The 21,733-nt window shown below is 46.8% G+C and overlaps 1 protein-coding gene across 4 annotated transcripts in view; it reads right to left on the reverse strand.

The window, feature by feature from the left end:
• Nucleotides 1–21,733, reverse strand: part of PAK3 (p21 (RAC1) activated kinase 3) — a 148,709-nt gene that overhangs the window by 29,475 nt on the left and 97,501 nt on the right. For 3 of the 4 annotated variants that reach the window (XM_053273963.1, XM_053273962.1, XM_053273964.1), the window contains exons 3-8: nt 17,063–17,163; nt 10,251–10,295; nt 9,026–9,179; nt 6,865–6,902; nt 3,916–4,047; nt 2,362–2,524 (exon numbers count right to left, since the gene is read on the reverse strand). In XM_053273963.1, the coding sequence (XP_053129938.1) occupies nt 2,362–2,524; nt 3,916–4,047; nt 6,865–6,902; nt 9,026–9,179; nt 10,251–10,295; nt 17,063–17,163 (633 nt within the window). The remainder of the gene's footprint in view (nt 1–2,361; nt 2,525–3,915; nt 4,048–6,864; nt 6,903–9,025; nt 9,180–10,250; nt 10,296–17,062; nt 17,164–21,733) is intronic. The other variant, XM_053273965.1, reaches the window with a different exon arrangement.

Consider the following 21,733-nt stretch of genomic DNA (forward strand, 5'->3'; position numbering starts at 1 on the left):
GTTATGTCTTTAGATTAGCATCTCTACATCAGAGGTAACCGCCGTGCCAGTCAATGCAAAGAAACCAAGCTGGACAAGGTAAGTAGAAGGTGTGCCCCCCCCGCCCCAAGTATAAAGATTCAGTGATTAGCTTACCAACTCAACCCCCCCCCGCCATGCAAAGTCCCTCTTGCTCCCCCCCATTCTGGAATGGGCTGCCCCTCTCACCTGTAGGGCTCTTGTGTACATTTCAATCTGAGTTTTAGAAGGATTGGGAGGCTTTATAAGTTCTCCTAAGGGGCAGTTTTTAACAAGCCCCTGAAATTAGTTTCTGAGCGTCATTCAGGAAAATTTTGCTGGCCTCCATAGTTGCCATAAATCATTTCAGTGGAGGAAAACAAAGCCTCACAACCTCTTTTTAAAGGTGTTTGAAAGTTAATTCTGAAAACATTAGATAAATAAATCTAACAAAAGGAGGATCAGTCACCTCGGCTTGAAACAGCAAGCATTCTTAATTAATTCTTAACTCTTTTTATAATTAGCCTGTGGCCACAGAGAACAGCGCAGTAGACCGTGTTTCAAATGCTTTATTGAAAAACTAATAGATTTTCAATCTCCCAATCAAAGTTCGCTAGAGGCAGCTACTCAGACACCTTGGCCACATGTAGACTAGATTCTCAAGATGGAAAAGAGAGCAGATAATAATGCCACACAGTAAATCAAGCAAGCATGAATGGATTCGGAGGTGCTGGAGGGAAGGAGGCATAGATAGCTGAGCCTTATTAACAATACTTGGCCACAAGAGTTTCTTCTCATTCATCTCAGCAGCGTGCCTGGAGATCTCATATTTTAAAAGTTGCCTACAGAGTTTCGTTTCAATGGCAGGGGATGCAAAGGCTCAGAATGAGAGGACATTTAGGACAAACCAAAGGAAGTAATTTTTCACACAACTAATCGATGGAATTCTCTGCCATGGGGAGCAGCGATGGCCACTAGCTTGGATGGCTTTAAAAGAGGCTTAGTCACATCCATGGAGGACAGGTCTATGGATGGCCACCAGTCTTGATGGCTATAGGCCACCTTCAGAGGCAGGATATCTCTGAACACCAGTTGCAGGGGAGCAACAGCAGGAGAGGGGGCAGGAACTCATCTTCTGGTTGTGGGCTTCCCAAAGGCATCCCATGGGCCACTGTGAGAAAGAGGAAGCTGGACTAGATAGGCCTTGGGCTTGATCCAGCAGGGTTGTTCTTCTGTTCAGAGAGCCAGAAGTGCTCAGCTGATGATCTAAGTCCACTGACCTTCAGAAGCCTGGCTAGATCTAACCCAGAGTCCTGTTTTCCTTGATGATGCATGTCCCCAGACAGGTGGAGGGGACATCACTATATCCTGTGCCACTGAATTCCATCATTTAATTGTGTATTGTGTGACTCATAGCATTACAGAGCTAGAAGGGACCTCAGCGGTCATCTCATTCAGCCATGGAATCGGCTACAGCATCTCTGACAGATGGCCAGCCCACCTCTGTTTGAAAATCTCTACTGAAGGAGGGCACAGCACTGCATGAGGCAGGCTGTTCCACTGTCAAACAGCTCTTATAGTTAGATATTTCCCACCCACACCAGACTTCAATCTGCTTCTGTGTAATTTCACTTCCTTGCAATGTTCACTGAAGTTGTATGTGCTCTTTTCATACAACCCTGAAAAAGTCAGGATCTTAAATTGTAATACAGGATCTATATGCATATGTTTGTATGTGCAATGGCTGATCTTGTGATAGTAAGCATAAACCGTCCCATCTGCTAATCAGGGTCCACCCTGGTTTGCATTTAAATGGGAGACACTGAAAGATATTCTTCTTAGGGGATGGAGCTGCTCTGGGAAGAGCATCTGCATGCTTGCATGAAGAAGGTTCCAAGTTCCCTCCCTGGCAGCAGCTCCAAGATAGGGCTGAGAGAGACTCCTGCCTGCAACCTTGGAGAAGCTGCTGCCAGTCTGTGAAGACAATACTGAGCTAGATGGACCAGTGATCTGACTCAGTAGAAAGCAGCTTCCAACAAACTAAAAGGTTCCTGACAAAATCTTGTAGCCTTAATTATCTGCCTGACTTTCATCAATAGGTGATCCAATAATGTCGGCTGGATCATGTTAACAGTTTTCAAAGTTTCATTTGCTTTAGCATGGCCTTTCAACTTTTCAAATTCTATTTTTTTAAGAAATTGTTCTACATTGTACCTATTTTATTAATGTTGTGAGCTGCCCTGAAGAGCAGTTTACTGTGGGCGGGGGGAGGGGTATAAATATTTTAAATAATAAAATAATGTCAGTTTCCTACGCCAAGTGATCAAGCAGCACAGAGTTTGCAAGCCAGGGCAAAAGACTCACTCAGTTTCTCGAGGATCTCCTCATCCGTCATCTTGGATTTTTTCCGTTGTCGGTCTGTGTTCCTGTACAAAGTGTTTGTGTTGGAATTCTCAGGCTGAGGGGTGGTGGGTTCTTTAGCTGGTGTAGGCGCTGCTACAGGTTCAATGACCGAGCGAGTATAAATCTGAAAGGAACCAGGAGAAGAACCTCGTTCAAAGGTAAACTTGGAGGTGCTGAACGTCGGTGAATTCTCAACAGGCTGTGCACAAAGAAGCAAGTTAATTGTCTTCTATACTTCCACAAATATTACATTCCTCTTCCTCTAAAGGTTTAATTTAAACTCTTGACAAGAAGATAATGGATTTCAAGACTTCCATTATGCCTTTCAATTTACACATCACATTACCACCTGAACTGAGAGCTCCACTATACCTCCTCTATACCTCCTTCTCTAACAAATCAGACAAGCTTGGGATTAAGTGATAAATCTCAGATCAGAGTGACCTGGTGGTTGTAGCTTCCTACAAATTAAAAGCCTTAGATTGGGTATGAACCCTCAGCTCTTCTTTGGAAATGAATTTCCTGCCACTTCTTACCAGGAGAAGCTATTCTATCTGCTTGCTGCATCGTGGGTTGTGTGAGCTGAAAACATGAAAAAACCTGCACCCAGGCCAACCAAATTCTGCATCCAGAAAGAATCACTTCTGCAACCTGCATAAATTATGCTATGTGGGCATATTTGCATACTGTCTTATTTTGCATAATTTATTCTGATGGTGCTGGCCATGGGGAACAAGGATTTATGGAGAAACGGAACTGTCAGCCTGAACGTCTGGAAATTTTATTCAGCCTTTGAGACTTCGGCTGCCTTCTGCACACGTAAAAAGACTAGAAACATTTTTTTAAAAAAAATAAAGACATGAGAGCAGATATTCTTTAGGAATATTCTCAGGGTGAGGTGCCCCCTCCCCCATTTTTCCCTTGTGTTGCTGAATTTTGATCAAAGACTACTTGGATTGCTGAGAGCTCTACTAAACTCTTCAGTTGTTTTAAACTCTTTAAGTTAGCTCTTTTAACTCAAATAAAACTCTTTAAATTTTACTCTTGGTAAAAATGAATTTATGGCACAGCAGGGAAATGACTTGACTAGCAAGCCAGAGGTTGCCGGTTCAAATCCCTGCTGGTACGTTTCCCAGACAATGGGAAACACCTCTATCGGGCAGCAGCACTATAGGAAGATGCTGAAAGGGATAATCTCATTCTGCGTGGGAAGAGATAATGGTCAACCCCTCCTGTATTCTACCAAAGACAACCACAGGACTCTGTGGGTGCTAGGAGTCGACACTGACTCAACGGCACTCTTTACCTTTCAATTCATTTTCAAAGCAATGGGCCAGCAGCTGAACACAAACCCGAGTCCCTTAGCTAAGCTTTAGCCAGGCAAGGCTAATGGGAAATGTTGGGTAGAAATAATTCCAACAGCGTGTTGCTCTTCATCACCGCACACACCCCATGATGCCCAGGCCTATGGGGCCGTAATTCTAACATCCGTAACTACCACTGTGTGTAGCTTACCGATTTTGTATGCTCTGGGCGCGGGGCAATGACCGGTGGTGGTTCATTGTCGTCATCCTCTTCTTCATCCTCTTCATCTTCTTCCTCTGAAACTGGGGGAGCTAGTGGGGGTTCTGAGGCCGTTTTTGTGCTCTGCAGAGAAAGGATCGTGATGTTGAGAATGGTTTCCACGAGTCAGGGAATTATGGCCTGAACCAAAGATGAAAAGACTGACAATAATGGTTTACCCTGGGAAGGGCAACGATCCCCAACTAACTCTGCCTTTTCACTCTGTGGTGCACTAATAATTATACCATATTTTATGTATGTATGTATGTATGTATTTATTTAATTTGATTTGATTTGATTTTTATACCGTCCTTCCGAAATGGCTCAGGGTGGTTTACAATTAAAACAGAAACAACCAATAACAACTAAAACAGAAATATTAACACCAATTAACAATTAAAACAGAAATATAAACACTAATTAACAATTAAAACAGAAATATAAACACCAATTTACAATTAAAACAGAAATATAAACACCAATTTACAATTAAAACATCTTTTTTTAAAAAAACAATTAAACAATCAGAACAATTAAAACCCTGAAAACCAGGTTAGCGCATTAAAACAATTAAAACTAATTAAAAACCCTGAAAGGCCAGGCCAAACAGATAGGTTTTAAGGGCTCTCTGGAAGGTCAATAGAGAATTAAGACTGAGGATTTCTGCTGGGAGTGCATTCCACAGCCTGGGAGCAGCTACGGAGAAGGCCTGCCTCTGAGTCGCCACCAAACGAACCGGTGGTAACTGGAGACGGACCTCCTCAGATGATCTTAACGTGCGGTGGGGATCACGTAGAAGAAGGTGCTCTCAAGATAACTCAGACCCAAGCCGTTCAGGGCTTTAAAGGTAATAACCAGCACTTTGTATTTTGCCCGGAAACATATTGGCAGCCAGTGTAACTGTTTCAAAACAGGCATAATATGGTCTCTCCAGGTTGCCCCAGAGACCAATATGGCTGCCGTATTCTGAACATACTGAAGTTTCCAGACTACGTACAAAGGCAGCCCCACGTAGAGCACATTGCAATAGTCAAGCTGGGAGGTTACCAGCTGATGCACCACTGTTTTGAGGTCATCCTCTTCAAGGAATGGGAGCAGCTGTCAAATCAGCCAAAGCTGATAGAAAGCACTCCTGGCCATGACCTCCACCTGAGATACCAGGGTGAGGCGATTTACTCGAATCGATGACTCTGACTATAAGACAACTTAAAAGTAGAAAGACCACTTAAGATAACTTAATAGTAGAGGTTAAATGCAAGTAATACCTACATTTACTCAACAGGAACAGGACTCTGAATTTAAGATGAGCTTCCGATTACTAATACCAAAAAGGCTGGGGGGAAACTCATCTTGGATTCTGGTAGATACATTACCCGGAATGGGAGGCCAGCAGGCTTCCTGTCCCATCCAGCCCTCCCTTGCCAACCCAAGATTCCCATGGGAATTCATTCGGGCATGAGCTAGAGATGGAAAGCCAGAAGAGTGGCAGGAAGTGTGTCCCCGTCTCTTTCTGGTGGTGCATGCATGCCAGGGAGGGAAGGGTTCCATTGGCCTTACATCCCACCCACTCAGGGCTGCATTGGGAGAGATCATGTGCCCACTTTTGATTTTAAACTAGAAAGGACAGGGTAACTTTCCCAATACATAACCAAACGTATAAAATAAGTGAGGACAATTGTCAGGGGTTCCAGCCCCTGATTCCATGCCCCACACTGACATCAGACAGGGCTCCTGGCGATTGACCCCCAGATCTGTCAGCAGCAGACATGCCTAAACTAGAAGGGCTTTAGCTCAGTGGAAGAGCATCTGCTTTGCATGCAGAAGGGCCCAATTCCTGGCAGCTTCTCCAGGTAGGGCTGGGAGAAACGCCTGCCTGAAACCTTGAAAAGCTGCTTCCAGTCAGTGTAGACAACGGTGAGCTAGTTGGAGCAAGGATCAGACAGTGGAGGGTCAGGGCTGTAGCTCAGGGGTAGAGCATCTGCTTGGCATGCAGAAGGTGCAAGATTCAATCCCCGGAGGCATCTCCAAGTAGGGCTGGGGAAGACCCCTGTCTGAAATCCTGGAGTGCGGCTACTGGTCAGTGTAGATCAGGGATTCTCAACATTGGGTCTCCAGATGTTATTGGACTTCAACTCCCATAATGCCCAACCAAAGGCCACTGGAGCTGGAGATTATGGGAGTTGAAGTCCAGAAACATCTGGGGACCCAACGTTGAGAATCCCTGGTGTAAATGACACTGAACTAGAGAGACCAATGTCTGACTCAGTATAAAGGAACTTCGTACATCAGTCTATTTGGAATGGGGCCATACCTCGGTGGTAGTGACTCTGGATTGAATGCAGAAGGGCCTGGGTTCAATCCCGGGGACCTCCAGTGGCCCTCTAGAAATCCCTGCAGAGTCATATCCCCTGGAAGGGGTCTCATCAAGCCACCGCCCTTGCTTTAGGGCAGCATCTCCATCATTTTTCTACACTGTCAAAACTGTGCTCTGCTTTGGAATGTTGTCCTGAGAGCCGTACAACGAACGCTCCTGCTACACTGCCAGCGGCTGTTGTGTGGACTCGGTTGTGTAATCAAGGACGGGAAATTAAATCACTTAACATTAAAAAATGAATGGCAAATCCCGATCCAGTCATTCGGCAATGAAAATAAGACATTTACACCGACTGCTCAGTGTTAATGTGGATTGCCTTAAGTGTGTCTTTGGGTTTCCCATTGCAATTTAGCACTGGTTAAATGCACACCATTGCTGCAAACTTCCATACAAATGGATCCAGAGAATTCACGTCAATTTTAGCCTTATTTACAGCCACACATCCAACTGAGCCACAAAACTAAACAGAGGCGACAATTCAGAGGATGGGGATTAACTGATGCCCTGAAACAGGTTTTTATACTCACAGAAGGATGGGCCGCGATGTATCCATGGGCGCTCTTATCTGAAACGTGGAAAGGAAAACAATCAATTGCCTGGTAGAGTCTAAAGGGGTACAGGGCATTTAGAAGAACAAAGGCTTGTTTGCCAAGGTCAGACTAGATAACATTCAGGAGAACCCCAAGTACCTGCAAAAGGCTGCCAACTGCAGGGGGGTGGGAATTGGAGGCAGGGGGGAGGTTTCTGGAGAGGAAGAGGGGAAATGGCTGAAGGAATTGATAACTGGTTTATTGAGTACAGCTATCAAAGGGCTTCAATCTGTATTGGTTTCTTCACAAGAAGACCAGTAATGACAGGGAAACCATTGGGCGATCCAAAGAAGAATCTTTAGAGAAACTCTTGTGAGAACAGGGACAAGAAGAACTCTGAAGAGACCATGAGGAGGAGAATATTTAAGGGCAGGAGATCAGGAGACCAAGGAGAAGTACAGCCCAACAAAGAGGAGGAAGACCAGGATGCTGGGTGAACCCCTCCTCTCTCATTGAAGTCTCCGGGCCGGGGGGCAAAGCAGACACCGTGCAAACAGCGAGCTGGGCCAGGAGACACACAGAGGAAGGTCACAAATAATGTGGAACCTACTTGCACAGTCAGTCATTGACTGGATGACTGTCTGAAACCACACCAAGGCAAGAACCAGAGGTTCACTCAGGGCCTCCAACCTAGATGCGTAACCAAGATTTGAAGCTGGCTAGCCAAATCAAGAGCTGCTTCCACTGAAGTGCACATCACGCGTCTGGATCCACACGCTTCATGACCACCCTCGAGTTCATTCCAGGTGGGCCAGCCCGCTTTGCAACTGGGACCAATGGCTGCAAAGCGGATGATGCCGTAAAAGCATGCCAGTCGAAGGGTATCACAAGCCAGGCTGGGACAGCATCCAGGACATCACTGGAAGGCTGGAAAGGGGTGTCCCTCTGGCTCAACTCAGCTACTTGCAAGTAACCGAGATATGTAATCATCTGTGTTCTTCCTACAGCAGTATTAGATGGCAGGTTTAAGGGAGTTCAGCTATTTTTACGACTTTGCCCATGTGGCAAAGGGGTTATAGAATCCACCTTGCACGTTATTCTTTATTGTGATTTTTATAGGGAACCCCGTTTAAGACTTTTATCTCCTATGTTAGACAATTTGCCTGGCCGGTCTGATGAATTTTATTTAAATTATCTTTTAACTAATGAGGACACTGATATTATTTCTGTTATGGCCAGGTTTTGTTATATTATTTGTACAATACGTACTGGTTTATTGTAAATGTTTGCTGGTCAATGACCGAATCATCTGTAGCACCAACTTCAAGTTCCCTCCATATCTTGGACTGGGGGGACTTCAGGTTCTGTGTTACGTGTGAACCTACCCATACACACATGCATGTATACACACAGACACACACACGCACAGCTGCTTATGCCCTTTAACTTTTTAGCTTCCAACATCAAGGCAGTAATGCTTTGATGGCCAATTTTTTTCCACTTAGGGAGAGGGTCTTTTCGGTGGTGGCACCCTGTTTAGGAAACAGCCTCCCCAGTGAGGCTCACCTGACACTACCACTTTGTTCTTTTACACAACCAGGTAAAGAGCTTTTTGTTCACCCAGGCCTTTTGTTAAAATATGTATTTTATTGTAGCTTTTTTGTTGTTTCAGTATGTTTTTAATTGTATGTTTTATTCAATTGTTGCTTTATTTTGTGAGCTACCCAGAGAACTATTGTTATGGTGGAGCCAAGCAATAAAGTTGTTGATGTTAAATCAAACTTGTCTTAGGGCAGTACTACACATTGGCCTGATTCACACAACTCTGTGAATCTCAGTTTAATGTGGGTCACTGGCATTAGCATGATTGTGTGAACCCATGCCAGAGTGGTTTATGACCCAGGATGAGTCTGAGACTCCTGCCTTGGTGTGGATTCACATAATGTTGGTAGCCCACATTAAACCTAGGTTCAAATGAGTGTGTGAACCAGACCATGATGACAGAAGTGGAACAGGGGCAGGCCTAATTCAGGGCGTGATGACATTGCACCACACGTAAGAGGTCTGCTGCTTTTGGTACTTCCAAATGGGAAATTCTGCAGCCATCTCACTCCAGTGGTTCTGTTGGCATCTCCTTGGCACACCATTGCCTGCTCACCTCCTGACGTAAAGCTCATATACTTCTGGTTGTTTACTGTCTCTTTGGAATCGTAGAACTTGAGGACATCCAGAACAGCCTGTGGGTTCTTCTTCTGTTCCAGTTTGGTTATATTGGAGGTCTGTAATAGCCGGGCCCACTGCTCAGGAATGCCCTGTGAAGAGCAAGCGGAAAGGATTCCGATTCAAGATGGCACACATCCACATTCACAGTCTTTACCAAGAATCTCATGCTACCTGGAAGATTGCTTTCAGAGACTGCAATTGATGCCTGACCGTTTAAAGCTAGACACTGTGCAGCAGGTACATTCAGTCTCGCCTCCTCTATCCAAACAAAGAGCTAAAACCTGGATCCAACTTTTATACAAAATCATAATCATAATCAAAAGAAAGTTATGACTGTGACAGGAAACAAAAGGTGCATGGAACTCAACCTGCAGTCTTGCTCATCCATGGAACAATGGCGGGGGGTGGGGTGGGGGTGGGGCACTGAGCTCGCTTCCCTGGGATTCAGCGCAGACATCCCAACACTGCTCTAAGAGGAGGACAAGATGGCGTGCCTTAGGAGCGTTACACTGGATATCTGGGGCACCACAAGAGGAGAGCATTTCGCCCAGAGGATTAAGGTCAAAGCCACCCTGCCCCCATGTGTTAATTGGCCTTTGGGGAATCTTCTCTGCAGTTTGCAGGGGGGGCCTCAATGTGCAACCAAAATAATAATGCAGAGTTACATGATGCAGCCGGCGCTGTCCGGGAATTCTCTTTCTCACTTCTCCATGTTGAGTATGAAAAAGACTTGCGGGACTCAAAGCAGAGCCTGTGCATGCCAAACCATGACCCGGCCATCTTTGCATGGTGCTGTGACCATCCCTTTAATCAGAGTTGCCTTGAAACATCCAGTATAATGTCCTAAACCCAAGAGACGCCCATATCCCACCCACCCCTCGACTGCACAGTCAGCATCTAAGCAGCAGATAACTCCAAGAGCATCCAGGCACCCCTTTCTGGTCACACCCCAGTGTCTCCCTCGTGACCTGCCCCCTCCTAGGAGGTCTCTGCAAAAAATGGGATGTGATGCATGGGCCTCTGCAGTTGGGGGTCCGTGATGAGAGAGTGGGAGAAGCCAAGCAACGAAATCTACTGCACACACATGAACCTGCAGCGGCAGTGCTATGACATCTCAAAGAAGCCCCTGGACGCAAGCTTCTTTTGGGCCTGTGACGCACCTCTGTAGGCTTCCCTGTGAACATCTGTGAGCCATAGAGATCTGGCTGCAATGGACGTAAATAAAGAAAGAAAAGAAAGTTAAAACAGGATGTGGGACAACTGAGAAGGCGGGAAGGAGGTGAAGTCCAATGGGCCATTATGGGGGTGGGCAGGGAAACCCCATTGAGACGTGGAAGGGTGCAAACAGAGCAGGTAATTGACAGGTGACAGGAAGACAGGTTTCGGAGAACACAAGAACGGAAGAACAGCCCTGCTGGACCAAGCCCATCTTGTCCAGCACCCTGTTTCCCACAGTGGCCCTCCAGATGTCTTGGGAAGCCACACAGCCAGGAAATCAAGGCATGCCCCCTCTCCTGCCTTCGTTCCCCTGCAACTGGTATTTGAGGGCATCCATTCCTGCCTCCAAACTTGGAGGTAGCCTATAGCCCTCGTGACTAGTAGCCATTGGTAGACCTGTCCTCCGTTAATTTGTCTAACAGAGGGGGAAATCTGAAGTGCAACATTTGGCAGCATCAATCCCCCATTGAACCAGTTTCTCTAAACCACATTCCTGAGGATTAATCGCAAGGCAACTGTATTCCGGACTTTTAAAGAGGGAGGGATGGGGGGAAACTTTATTTTTCTTTCATGCTTAAGCCACCTTGGTCATTCCTACTTGGCTCCATGAGAGAATTTGATGACTTTACTGGTCATCTGATTAAAAACCTGGAGGTCCCAAATAGCCAACGTATAAGCGAAGAGGAAGTGCTACCAAGGAAATGGTCAACCAGTTCTGATTGGGTGGTGGTGGTTGTTTTAAGAGGGTTTGCATGCTGCTTCAATCCAAACTGTGCCAAAAGTATATGCCAGGGGGAACATTCTTGGCAGCTCAATTTTGAAGTTTTGAAAAGGTTACAGAGATGCAGTTTTGCATGACTTGAAGTCATAATTTCCTTTCCCCCCACCCCCATTTCAAACCTGTAATAAGCATCTTTAAAAGTTTGGGTTGCAACCAGGTTTCATTCTAGATTGAGAATGCGGATTTATCTTATTAAATGGCATGCTTTGCGGAACCCGTCTTAAAAAAACGAGTCAAAATCCAATCTTCCCTCCCATCTTATCAATGCACCAGCTTCTTTAAAATGGCAGATCTCAAGACCGCAGCGGCATGCTTCTGACTAAGTGTTTCCTATCGGTTCATGGGTGCTTTGTGTTCTAAGTTCTCCTCTTCATGGCGGCTCCAAGCACAGTGAAATGAAGTCGGGACATGCGTCGATGGCCAATGACATGGTGTAGTGGATGGTCATGTCTGTAAGCCAAACCTCCGAGCCCATGCAATCCGTTTCCCCAACTCTGATCTGGGATGCACCTAACAGCTAGGCAGGCAGTTCAGCCAGAACAGTGATCGACATTCGAGGCCAGAGAAAACCGTGTCTATTGCACATAACCGGCGGCACAGGCAGGGCAACGGCTGTAATCCTCTGCAATGGAAAAGGCAAATTTGCACAGGTTGTGGACATTCCCTTGGCACTCCCAAACTTTTGAGAGAAAGAGAGAAAAGGCGGTCACTGGACCCTGGGAACTACTATGATCACAAGGTCTGGTGCAAGGTACTTACCATGTAACTATCTGACATAAGCCTAGTGGAGAGCCATAGCGGTGGAGAGCTTGTCTTGGGGTAGTGTGTTCAAATTCTCCCTTTTTGCTAAGCAGGCACTGCCTTGGTTTGCATTTGGATGGGTGACAACATGGGAGCGCTGCCTGAGGTAAGATATTCCCTTTGGGGGATGGGGCTGAAGCTCAGGGGTAAAGCATCTGCTTTGCATGCAGCGGGTCCCGGGTTCAATCTCGGGCACCTCCAGGTAGGGGAGGCCATCTTTGGGTGGCAAGCATGAATTGTCCCTTTTGCTAAGCAGGGGTTGCTTTGCTTTGCATTTGGATGGGCAACTACATCTGAGCGCTGGGCTGTAGCTCAGTGACAGAGCATCTGCTTTGCATGCTGAAGGTCCTAGGTTCGCTTCCTGGCACTGGGAAAGACTTCTGCCTGAAACCTTGAGGAGCTGCTGCCAGATGGTGTGGACAATACTAGATAGACCAACTGTCAGACTCAGTAGAAGGTGACTTCCAATGTCAGCCTCATGTTGAAGAAAGCTCAGTATGGTATGGACCCATCTCTAATGGCTGGAACTAGTTGCTGTTATGGAGTAGAGGATCTGGTTCTCAAGGGAGCAGAACTCTGCGTGAAAGCAGAAGTGCTTTATCCTCTTACAGTACAATTTGGCCACCATGAAGAACTCGCCCTCTGTCCACCATGAGTTTGTCTTAATAGTTAGATCCAAATTGGCCAACTAATTGCGCTCTAATTCTAAACGGAAAACTGACGCCATTTGTGCCACAAAAAGATGGCCTACATGGGGCTCTTCAGCTGCGTTGGACTGCAAACCCCACCATCCCAGCTGCTGCAGGATGGATGATGGGAGTGATAGTCCAACAGCTAGAGAGTTTCACGATGGCCACCGTGGCCATCTAGCAGTCCCAATGGCAATGGATACAGAAACCAGGGCAAGTACCACACTGGACAACTAGAAGGTTGACAAGCCACACAACATTGCGATAGGGCAAGTCATCTGTGTCCCACACATGGAAACAAATGCACAAGTATTGTGCAAAAAACCTGATGGTGCAGAAACTCTAACATTCAATGGGTCATCGGAGGAATGAAAAGCGACTACTATTCAACCCAGATGCACAGTTCATACTGGTAGATGAAGTCTGCATTCCCGTGTAAGACTCACTGGATATTGTGGGATTTACTTCTGAGTAAACATGCATAGGATTGGACTGCACAAATAAGTAAGAATATGGTTATTGGCCCATCAGGCATCTTGTTAAGTGGTTGCCAAATTACTAAATATATGGACAATCCAAAGCTCCCTAGCCGGACAGACCCCCATTCATTGGTGTTGAATTTACCAAATTCCTTCTACTGAAACAGTGCCAATCCTTCCAGCAAGTTGATCACCACCAATCCCTATTGATGACGGTCGCTCACAGACCTGGCGAAACACACCATGGGGTGTCTCCAAGCCATTCAGTGGGTTCAAACAGGCAAAAGGTAGCCAACCGCTTATGGCAAGGGTGACGATAACCAAGTCCCAGGGATGTAATTCTGGGACCATTCAGCCATCACACCAAGCCATGGGTTTGGGCTTGGTGAGACTGAGTGCAGTGATTAGTAACTCCCAGTCCTTGTTTGGGGCAAGGCAGACTATGGCTTGCTCTTGCCCGCAAACTCTTAGTCCGATTTGGGAGGCTCTAGCAGGCATCGACTCTGAATCGGAACCTGGCTGCAGTCAGGAAGAGGTGGAGCAGTCAGCTGCCAGGAATGCTACAATCCCATTCTGCTCACACCACCTGTGGCCCATATGCCTTGCCTTGGCTACCGATGCAATTGTAAGAAGGCACTGCTTTGGGCACTGCTGCCCCATGTGGCAAGTCACAAGAACTGCAGGTTGGAACATCTTTCTAGACCAGGGCTTTTATTGTTTCTAGACCAGCCAATTTATAGTGGCTGAGGATGCTGGGAGTTATAGTTCAACAACAGCCGCAGGGCCAAGTTTGCCCACCCTTGGTCTAGACCAGGCATCCCCAAACTGTGGCCCTCAAGATGTTGCTGAACTACAACTCCCAGCATCCCTAGCTACAATTTTTTGTGGCTGGGTATGCTGGAAGTTGTAGTTCAGCAACATCTGGAGGGCCGCAGTTTGGGGATGCCTGGTCTAGACAATACAGAATCGCCAGGTGTGACTCCACCCATCTGGGCTAGAGAGTGTTTCGTCTCAACAGGAAGAGCGGTGACAATTTCGTGTTCAGGCTGCCTAGCCAATTCTTTGCTAGAGGCTCTAACCTTTAGGACAACTCCTCATTCCCAGTTCTAAGCCCCTATGCAACAGCTGCCTATGTCTAAGCCCTGGCAATAATAGACGATCCACCATAGTTGAGTAGGTGGGAAATTCGCTGCAGAGATGCTGGTCCCCATGGCATATGTGGCCTCTAGACCTGCTCTTAAGCTGCCTACAGGAAAGGTGGCATTCATGTAGTTTGGGGGGCTAATGGGCTGGGCCAGTGGTTCCCAACCTGGGTCCCTCCAGATGTTGCTGAACAACTCCCACCATCCCCTGCCACAATGAATTGTAGCTGGGAATGATGAGAGTTGTAGTTCAGCAACATCTGGAGGAACCCGTGTTGGGAACCACTGGGCTAGACCAGGGATTCTCAACATTGGGTCCCCAGATGTTATTGGACTTCAACTCCCATAAACCCTAACCAAAGGGGATTATGGGAGTTGAAGTCCAATAACATCTGGGGACCCAACATTGAGAATCCCTGGGCTAGACAGTAGCCCACCATGTATGACAGAGTGTGGCTGCTTACCCCTAACATAAACCATATGCCACATCCACACAGCACCAGTTCTTCTTCCACCACTTGCATCTCCCAAGACAATGCCAAGTGACTCTTTCATTTGCCATGCAATGTCAACTATTCGGCCCAGCAACATTCAGTTGGGCCGGATTCTCAGCTTATACAGGGCCAGTTCAGACATTACTTTTGATATGTGATTTGATTCCTCGACAAGTATACCAATGATCATCCAAATGGAACAGGATACATTCTCTACCCAAGATTTCAAAACTACATATAATGTAGGATTCTAAATGTGTGTTAGTCATTAGCATGTAATTAGATGATCATCAGATTGCTAAGTGGTGTCCCGCCTCAGCCCGCCCCCTGAAAACTAAGTTCAAATTGTAAAAACAACAATTTGAGTCCAGGATCAGAGCTTTCGCTCTACCCACATTGGTCTGTTCATCTGAATTTATTTTCCAAGTGGGTATAAAAAAACCACAGATATCCTAACTGTGCATTTAAATTGGGCCCTGGGTATTTAAGAGAACATCTTCTTCAGTATGAACCCCACCCCCCATTGAGATCATCAGGAGAGATCCATCTGCAGTTGCCACCAGCTCATCTGGTGGCTACTTGGGGATGGGCTTTCTCCGCTGCTGCCCTGAAGCTTTGGAATGTGCTCCCTACTGAAATAAGAGCCTTCCCATCTCTGACAACTTTTAAAAAGTCTTCAAAGGTGCACCTATACACCGAGGCTTTTGATTAAGTATTGTTTTAATAGTTTTAAAATGCTGTTTTCAAATTTGGATTGTTGTAATATTTTAACTTTTACCATCTCATTTATTTTGTTCTAACTACTGTTTTAAGTGTTTTGTTGTCACTTATTTTAACGAATGTTTTAACTTTTTGTAACTTTTTGTTTGTTGGCTTGTTGTAAACCGCCCAGAGACGTGAGTTTTCAGTGGTATCGAGATGTGTTAAATAAAATAATAAAATAAAAGTATCATCTGAACTGGCCCAGACATATACAGGCTGCATTCACACATAACGTGGAACTGCGGGTCCCATGGACCTGCCGTTCTGCTCCCCACCCACCCCCCGCACTTCTGGCCAAATTCGGATGTAACGGACAGCAAGCTTTCTGGAATCAGGGAGACTGCAGGGGTGGGGGGGAACTGGCTGGGCGGGATTCCTTCTTGCATGAAGGACAGCCTGCGCAGCCTATCACAGCCAGGGAGAGGGAGAAGCTTCCTCCCTCAACTCCGGTTCCTGACAGCCAAGCCTGCAGTTCCGCACATAACTCAGGCTGAGCCAAACCTTGAGCGGCAAAACTCACTACAACGCAAAGGTTCAAACTGGAGTTTTATAAAAGAAAACCCCTGATCGCTCTCCACACGGAACCGGAGTGTCCTGCATTCGGAGGTACAGGTTTGGCAGGTTTGGCCCCTTAAACTCCCGTTTCGCATTACGTGCAAATGGGGCAATAGTCTGGGGTATTTTCCTCCTCTGTGATCCCTTAAACACTATAGTCCTAAGCAGAAGTTACTGGCATGCCGAGCAAACATACATGGTGGGGGGGGGAGGTTGTGGGATTGTGCCTGATGGCCCTGCTCCACCACGTTCAGCATAACGCCGATGTAGCATCTACTTGGGTACAAACTGTACACTGTACTGGACACTAGGGCAATTCACATGACCAATAACTGAGCAGGAGAAGTGTCCTACCACATTTTGGGCGCTGTGCACAACCCCAATTTGGGGTTGTCTGCCACGGAAGAACAAGTTGAGAGGCTCCTTCCTGGATCATATGCTAAGCAGCAGCTGGGTTGGGGGATTCCCTCCTGCCCGGCAGCTGCAGCCAGCTGCTGAATAAGGTAGGCGGAGAAGCCCTCAGCTGCTGCATAGCAGGTGGTGATGGGAGGGGCCTCCCACCTTGTTTTGATCTGACATGTGATCAGAAGTCGGGAGCACACACAGCTCTGGATAGGCCACATTGTGAGTGGGAACTCTGCCAAAGCTCAAATTTGCAAGCCTGACCAAAGCATAAGCAGAGACAGTAAACTTGTTCACACACTCGTCTGAATCTAGGTTTAATGTGGGTTACCAACATCAAAATGATTGTGTGAACCCATGCCAGGGTGGTCCATGGCCCAAGATTTCCCACCTTGGCATGAGTTCACAGCTTCACTTTCCGCGTTGATAAGATAACCCACATTAAACCTAGATTCAAGTGATTGTGTGAACAGTCCTAGTCTGAACAAATGCATAGGCTCTGCCCTGATTATTGTGCTTCCTCTATGTGTGCGTTCACTCTGCATTATAACATCTGCACAGAGCTAATACCTGCCCCCAAAAGCAATTTAACCATGAACGTTTCTGCATTTTTGCAGCTAAGGAGGCAGAGGGCCAAGAGGAGACTTACTGTGAATTCCCCGGTGACAGCATCAAACCCCACGTGGATCGTGTGTTCAAAGTCTGAAGGGAGAGAGATTTCAGGACGCTCTTTCTCTTTCTTCTTATTGGCTAGAAGTAAAAGGGGATGAACACGCACTTATTTTCCTGCTCATTCATTCACACATTTCACAGTCAGGTTTGTTCAAAGCAAGAAATTGAAGAGACGGGGGGAAAGGATTTAATTCAAAAGAACCCTTATCTGCATCACCTAAGAAGGGTAATGGTGTAGCATTTCAACCGTATGCTGTACTCGGAAGGTGAAGGGATGTTATTTTATAAAATATCACCCACTTGCAGCTGAAATGCACGGATAGGCTAGGATTTTGGGGAAAGGGCCCCTGCTAACTGGACAAAGAGACACCTTTTAACGTGGTGATTCTCTTTATTTAGCAAGGGGAGAGTAACTGGCCCTCTCCACCCCCAGCACAGTACTTCCAGTGACTGTTACTGGTGTCTATCTCAATTTTCTTTTTAGACTCTGAGCCCTTTGGGGACAGGGAGCCATCTTATTTATTTATTATTTCTCTGTGTAAACCGCTTTGGAAACTTTTGTTGAAAAGCGGTATATAAATATTTGTTGTTGTTGTTTGAGGTGACTCGCGTCGCGAGGTCATGAGAGAACTCTCGCCCATTGGTGTTTCAGCCCTGACGGCTCGCTCCTATAATCGCCAACCAGGACAGCCCAGGTCCAGTTTTACCATTTCATCTGCGGTTGGTGAAAACTCAGTAGTTGCTGACCACAAACCACCACCCCCATTTTCACCATGAAAATGCAAACCAGGGTGGACCCTGCTTAGCAAAGGGGACCATTCGTGCTTGCTACCACAAGACCAGCTCTCCTCCTTTTTGTTCAGCAAAAACAGGAGCATATAAAGCTCCTGAAACTTTCACCACCCATTTGTGCAGCAAAGCTGGAAAGGCTTTTTCGACAGTTTCATGGAGGACATGCGCATTTTTCAGGGAGGGGGCCTTGCCCTCCGAATTGGCCTCGCAGACCAAAATGTCAGGCTAATTCGCACAAATGTAAAATGGGGAGGGCAAGCATCCTAAGCAACTTCAGGAGCTGTATAGGCTCCTGCTTTTGCCGAGCAAAAGGGAGGAGAGCTGGTCTCGTGGTAGCAAGCATGAATGGTCCCCTTTGCTAAGCAGGGTCCACCCTGGTTTGCATTTGTATGGGAGACTACATATGAGGTTTTTGCTATCAGCTGATCAAAAATCAGGAGCACCCACAGCTCCCAAAACGTGGGTAGGACACGAGTCCCATCCAATTTATGACTGTGTGGACTAGTCTGTTGTGTATGAACCAGCTCCAAGTGTCACATCGTTTTATTTATAGATTTATATCCCATTCATCCTCCAAGGAGCCCAGAAAATGGTGTATGTGCACTTATGTCTCTCCTCACAACAACCCTGCAAGGTAAGTTAGGCTCAGAGATAAGTGACTGGCCCAGAGTCACCCAGTGAGTTTCATGTCTGAATGAGAATTTGAGCTCCGGTCTTCCCAGTCCTAGTCCAATACTCTAACCACTACAACTGACTAAGGTCATTCACATGATCAAACAGCGGCGGTGGCAGGGAGCTTGGGGGAAGGCAGGAAATTACCTTTCTGCTCCTACACGGCTGAAGCCCAAACAGAATCCTGCCACTCACATGCCCACACAAGCAGGCAGGCCACCAGGTATCCCACAATGCACTGCACAAGCAGCACAGTGCACTCAGAAAGCACTGTCCTGCCTGGCCGCTCTTTCCCCCTGGCTCTATGATGAAGATGGCCGCTGGCAGGCTGGGAGCAGCTGCGACCTTACTGAGTAAGCAAGTGCAAAGTGATGCATATTGGGACAAAAAAACCCAACTTCACATATACACTGATGGGATCTGAGCTGTCGGTGACTGACCAGGAGGGGGTTCTTGGGGTCATGGTGGACAGCTCATTGGAAGTGTCATCTCAGTGCGTGGCAGCTGTGAAAAAGGCCAATTCCATGCTAGGGATCATTAGGAAGGGGACTGAATATAAAAATGCTAATATTATAATGTCCTTATACAAATCTATGGTGCGGCCACATCTTGAGTACTGCATACAGCTTTGATCACCGTATCTTAAGAAGGATATTGTAGAACTGGAAAAGACATCTGGTGCAGAAGAGGACAACCAGGATTATCAGGGGCCTGGAGCACCTTCCTTACGAGACTAGGCTACAGCATCTGGGGCTCTTTACTTTGGAAAAGAGGCAACTAAGGGGAGACATGATCTAAGTGTATACAATTATGCATGGAGTAGAAAGAGTGGACAGAGAGAAAATTTTCTCCCTCTCTCACAGCACTAGAACCAGGAGTCCATGAAAATGATTTTAGGACCATCAAGAGAAAGTACTTTTTCAGTGCATAATTAATCTATGGAATTCTTTGCCATGGGATGTGATGATGGCCATCAGTTTGGATGGCTTTAAAAGGGGCTTAGACAGATTCCTGGAGGACAGGTCAATCAATGGCTACTAGTCCGGTGCAGTGTTCCCTGTAAAAGGGAATCCCAGATGCTGCTGACTACCGTTCCCCGAATTCCTAGGTGCAGTGGGCTTTGGCTGAGAATGCTGGGAGTTGTAGTCAAGAACATCTGGGATATTGTGTTAGAGGGAACACTGTTCTGGTGGCTATAGGCCACCTCCAGCCTCAGAGGCAAGATGCCTCTAAATCCCAGTTGCAGGGGAACAACAGCAGGAGAGAGGAGGGCATGCCCCTCAGCTCTTACCGGTGGGCTTCCCAGAGACATCTGGTGGGCCACTGTGGGAAACAGGCTGCTAGACTGAGAAGAGAAGAGAGCTGGTCTGGTGGTAGCAAGCATGACTCGTCCCCTTAGCTAAGCAGGATCTACCTTGGTTGCATTTGAATGGGAGACCACAATTGAGCACTATAAGATATTCCCCTCAGGGGATGGAGCCACTCTGGGACTCGATAGGTCTCAGGCCTGATCCAGCACGGCTGTTCTTATGAGTAATGGGTCACACTCTATAGTCCAACACTCAGACTCAGTGGTTCGCAACCAGGGTTCCTCCAGATGTTGCTGAACTACAATTCCCATCATCCCCAGCGACAATAAATTGTCACTGGGAAGGATGGGAGTTGTAGTTCAGCAACATCTGGAGGAACCCAGGTTGGGAACCACTGCTCTAACCATTACACCACACTACATTTCTGCCCAGCACTCTAGCTTCTGAACTCTGCTAATTGAGAGGTGATTTTCCAAAGGCACTTACAGCACAGTGCAACCACTTAGCATGCCACGGTCCTCCCTTCCAGACTCTGTTGCCCTCCCCACGTTTGTATCTAAAATGCGCGCCTGCTTTAATTTCCAGCAAAGAGACGGGCGGCCCTGAGATGCCACCCCTTTTCAGCCTGCATCGCTCTGCGTGGTAGATAACAAAATTGGCTCTGCCTATCTTATCCCTCCTGAGCAATTGTGGAGGAAATTAGGTTGCACGGGTCAGGGGAGTCAAGTTTAAAGGAACAGGCCAATCTAGAAATGAAAAAAAGTGTTACATAATTTAAAAAGAAAGAAATTGTCGGATCATTCAGGGCCAGAGAGAACAGCTCAGGCTCCTGCCGGAAAAGCTGGCGCTCATCATGAGCAAAGCCTCTTCTTAACAGTCTGCATAAGTAATGCCTACATTGAAGCAGCCGGTTATCATGTAAATTAAATATGGAAATGAAAAGCCTCTATTTAAGCTCACTGTCTGGGGGATCAACAATTTCTCCTGTGCTCTGTAGCCAAAAAATCACATCCTGTACTTATGGAAAAGTGTGAAGGGAGAGCTACAACTACCTGCTGGAATATTTTGGTCATCCTGTCTTGTTTAAAATGCCAGCACCGCAGATTTGTGTGATCATGCAACCCGGTGCCAGTGGTAATCTGTGCAGTATCTAGAATGCCAAGTTCGAGAGGAGAGCTAGTCTTGTGTTAGCAAGCATGATTTGTCCCCTTTGCTAAGCAGGGTCTGCCCTGGTTTGCATTTGAACGAGAGACTACATGTGTGAGTAAAGTAAAGTGTGCCGTTGAGTCAGTGTCAACTCCTGGTGCCCACAGAGCCCTATGGCTGTCTTTGGTAGACTACAGGAGGGGTTGACCATGGCCTCCTCCCGCGCAGTATGAGATGATGCCTTTCAGCACCTTCCTATATCACTGCTGCCCGATAGAAGTGTTTCCCATAGTCTAGGAAACATATCAACGGGGGATTTTAACCGGCAACCTCTGGCTTGCTAATCAAGTCATTTCCCTGCTTAGCCATTAGGTGGTACATGTGTGAACACTGCATGATATTCCCCTAAGGGGATAGGACCACTTTGGGAAGAGCACTTGCATTCTTGCCTGCAAAACGTTCCAAGTTCCCTCCCTGGCGGCCTCTCCAAGATAGGGCTGAGAGAGACGCCTGCCTGCAACCTTGGAGAAGCCGCTGCCTGTCTGTGTAGACGATACTGAGCTCGATGGACCAAGGGTCTGATTTGGCACAAGGCAGCTTCCCATGTTCCTATGAGAGCCGTGCATGCTCCCATCTTGCAAACAGGGGTGAGTAAAAAGCAAGGTCGGTGTCCGGGGAAGTGACTGTGCCCACTGGGTAGGACAGCTTTCCCTCCTACCCTCATTCAA

The sequence above is a fragment of the Hemicordylus capensis genome, chromosome 11 (genome assembly GCF_027244095.1).
Source record: "Hemicordylus capensis ecotype Gifberg chromosome 11, rHemCap1.1.pri, whole genome shotgun sequence".
Lineage (NCBI taxonomy): Eukaryota > Metazoa > Chordata > Lepidosauria > Squamata > Cordylidae > Hemicordylus > Hemicordylus capensis.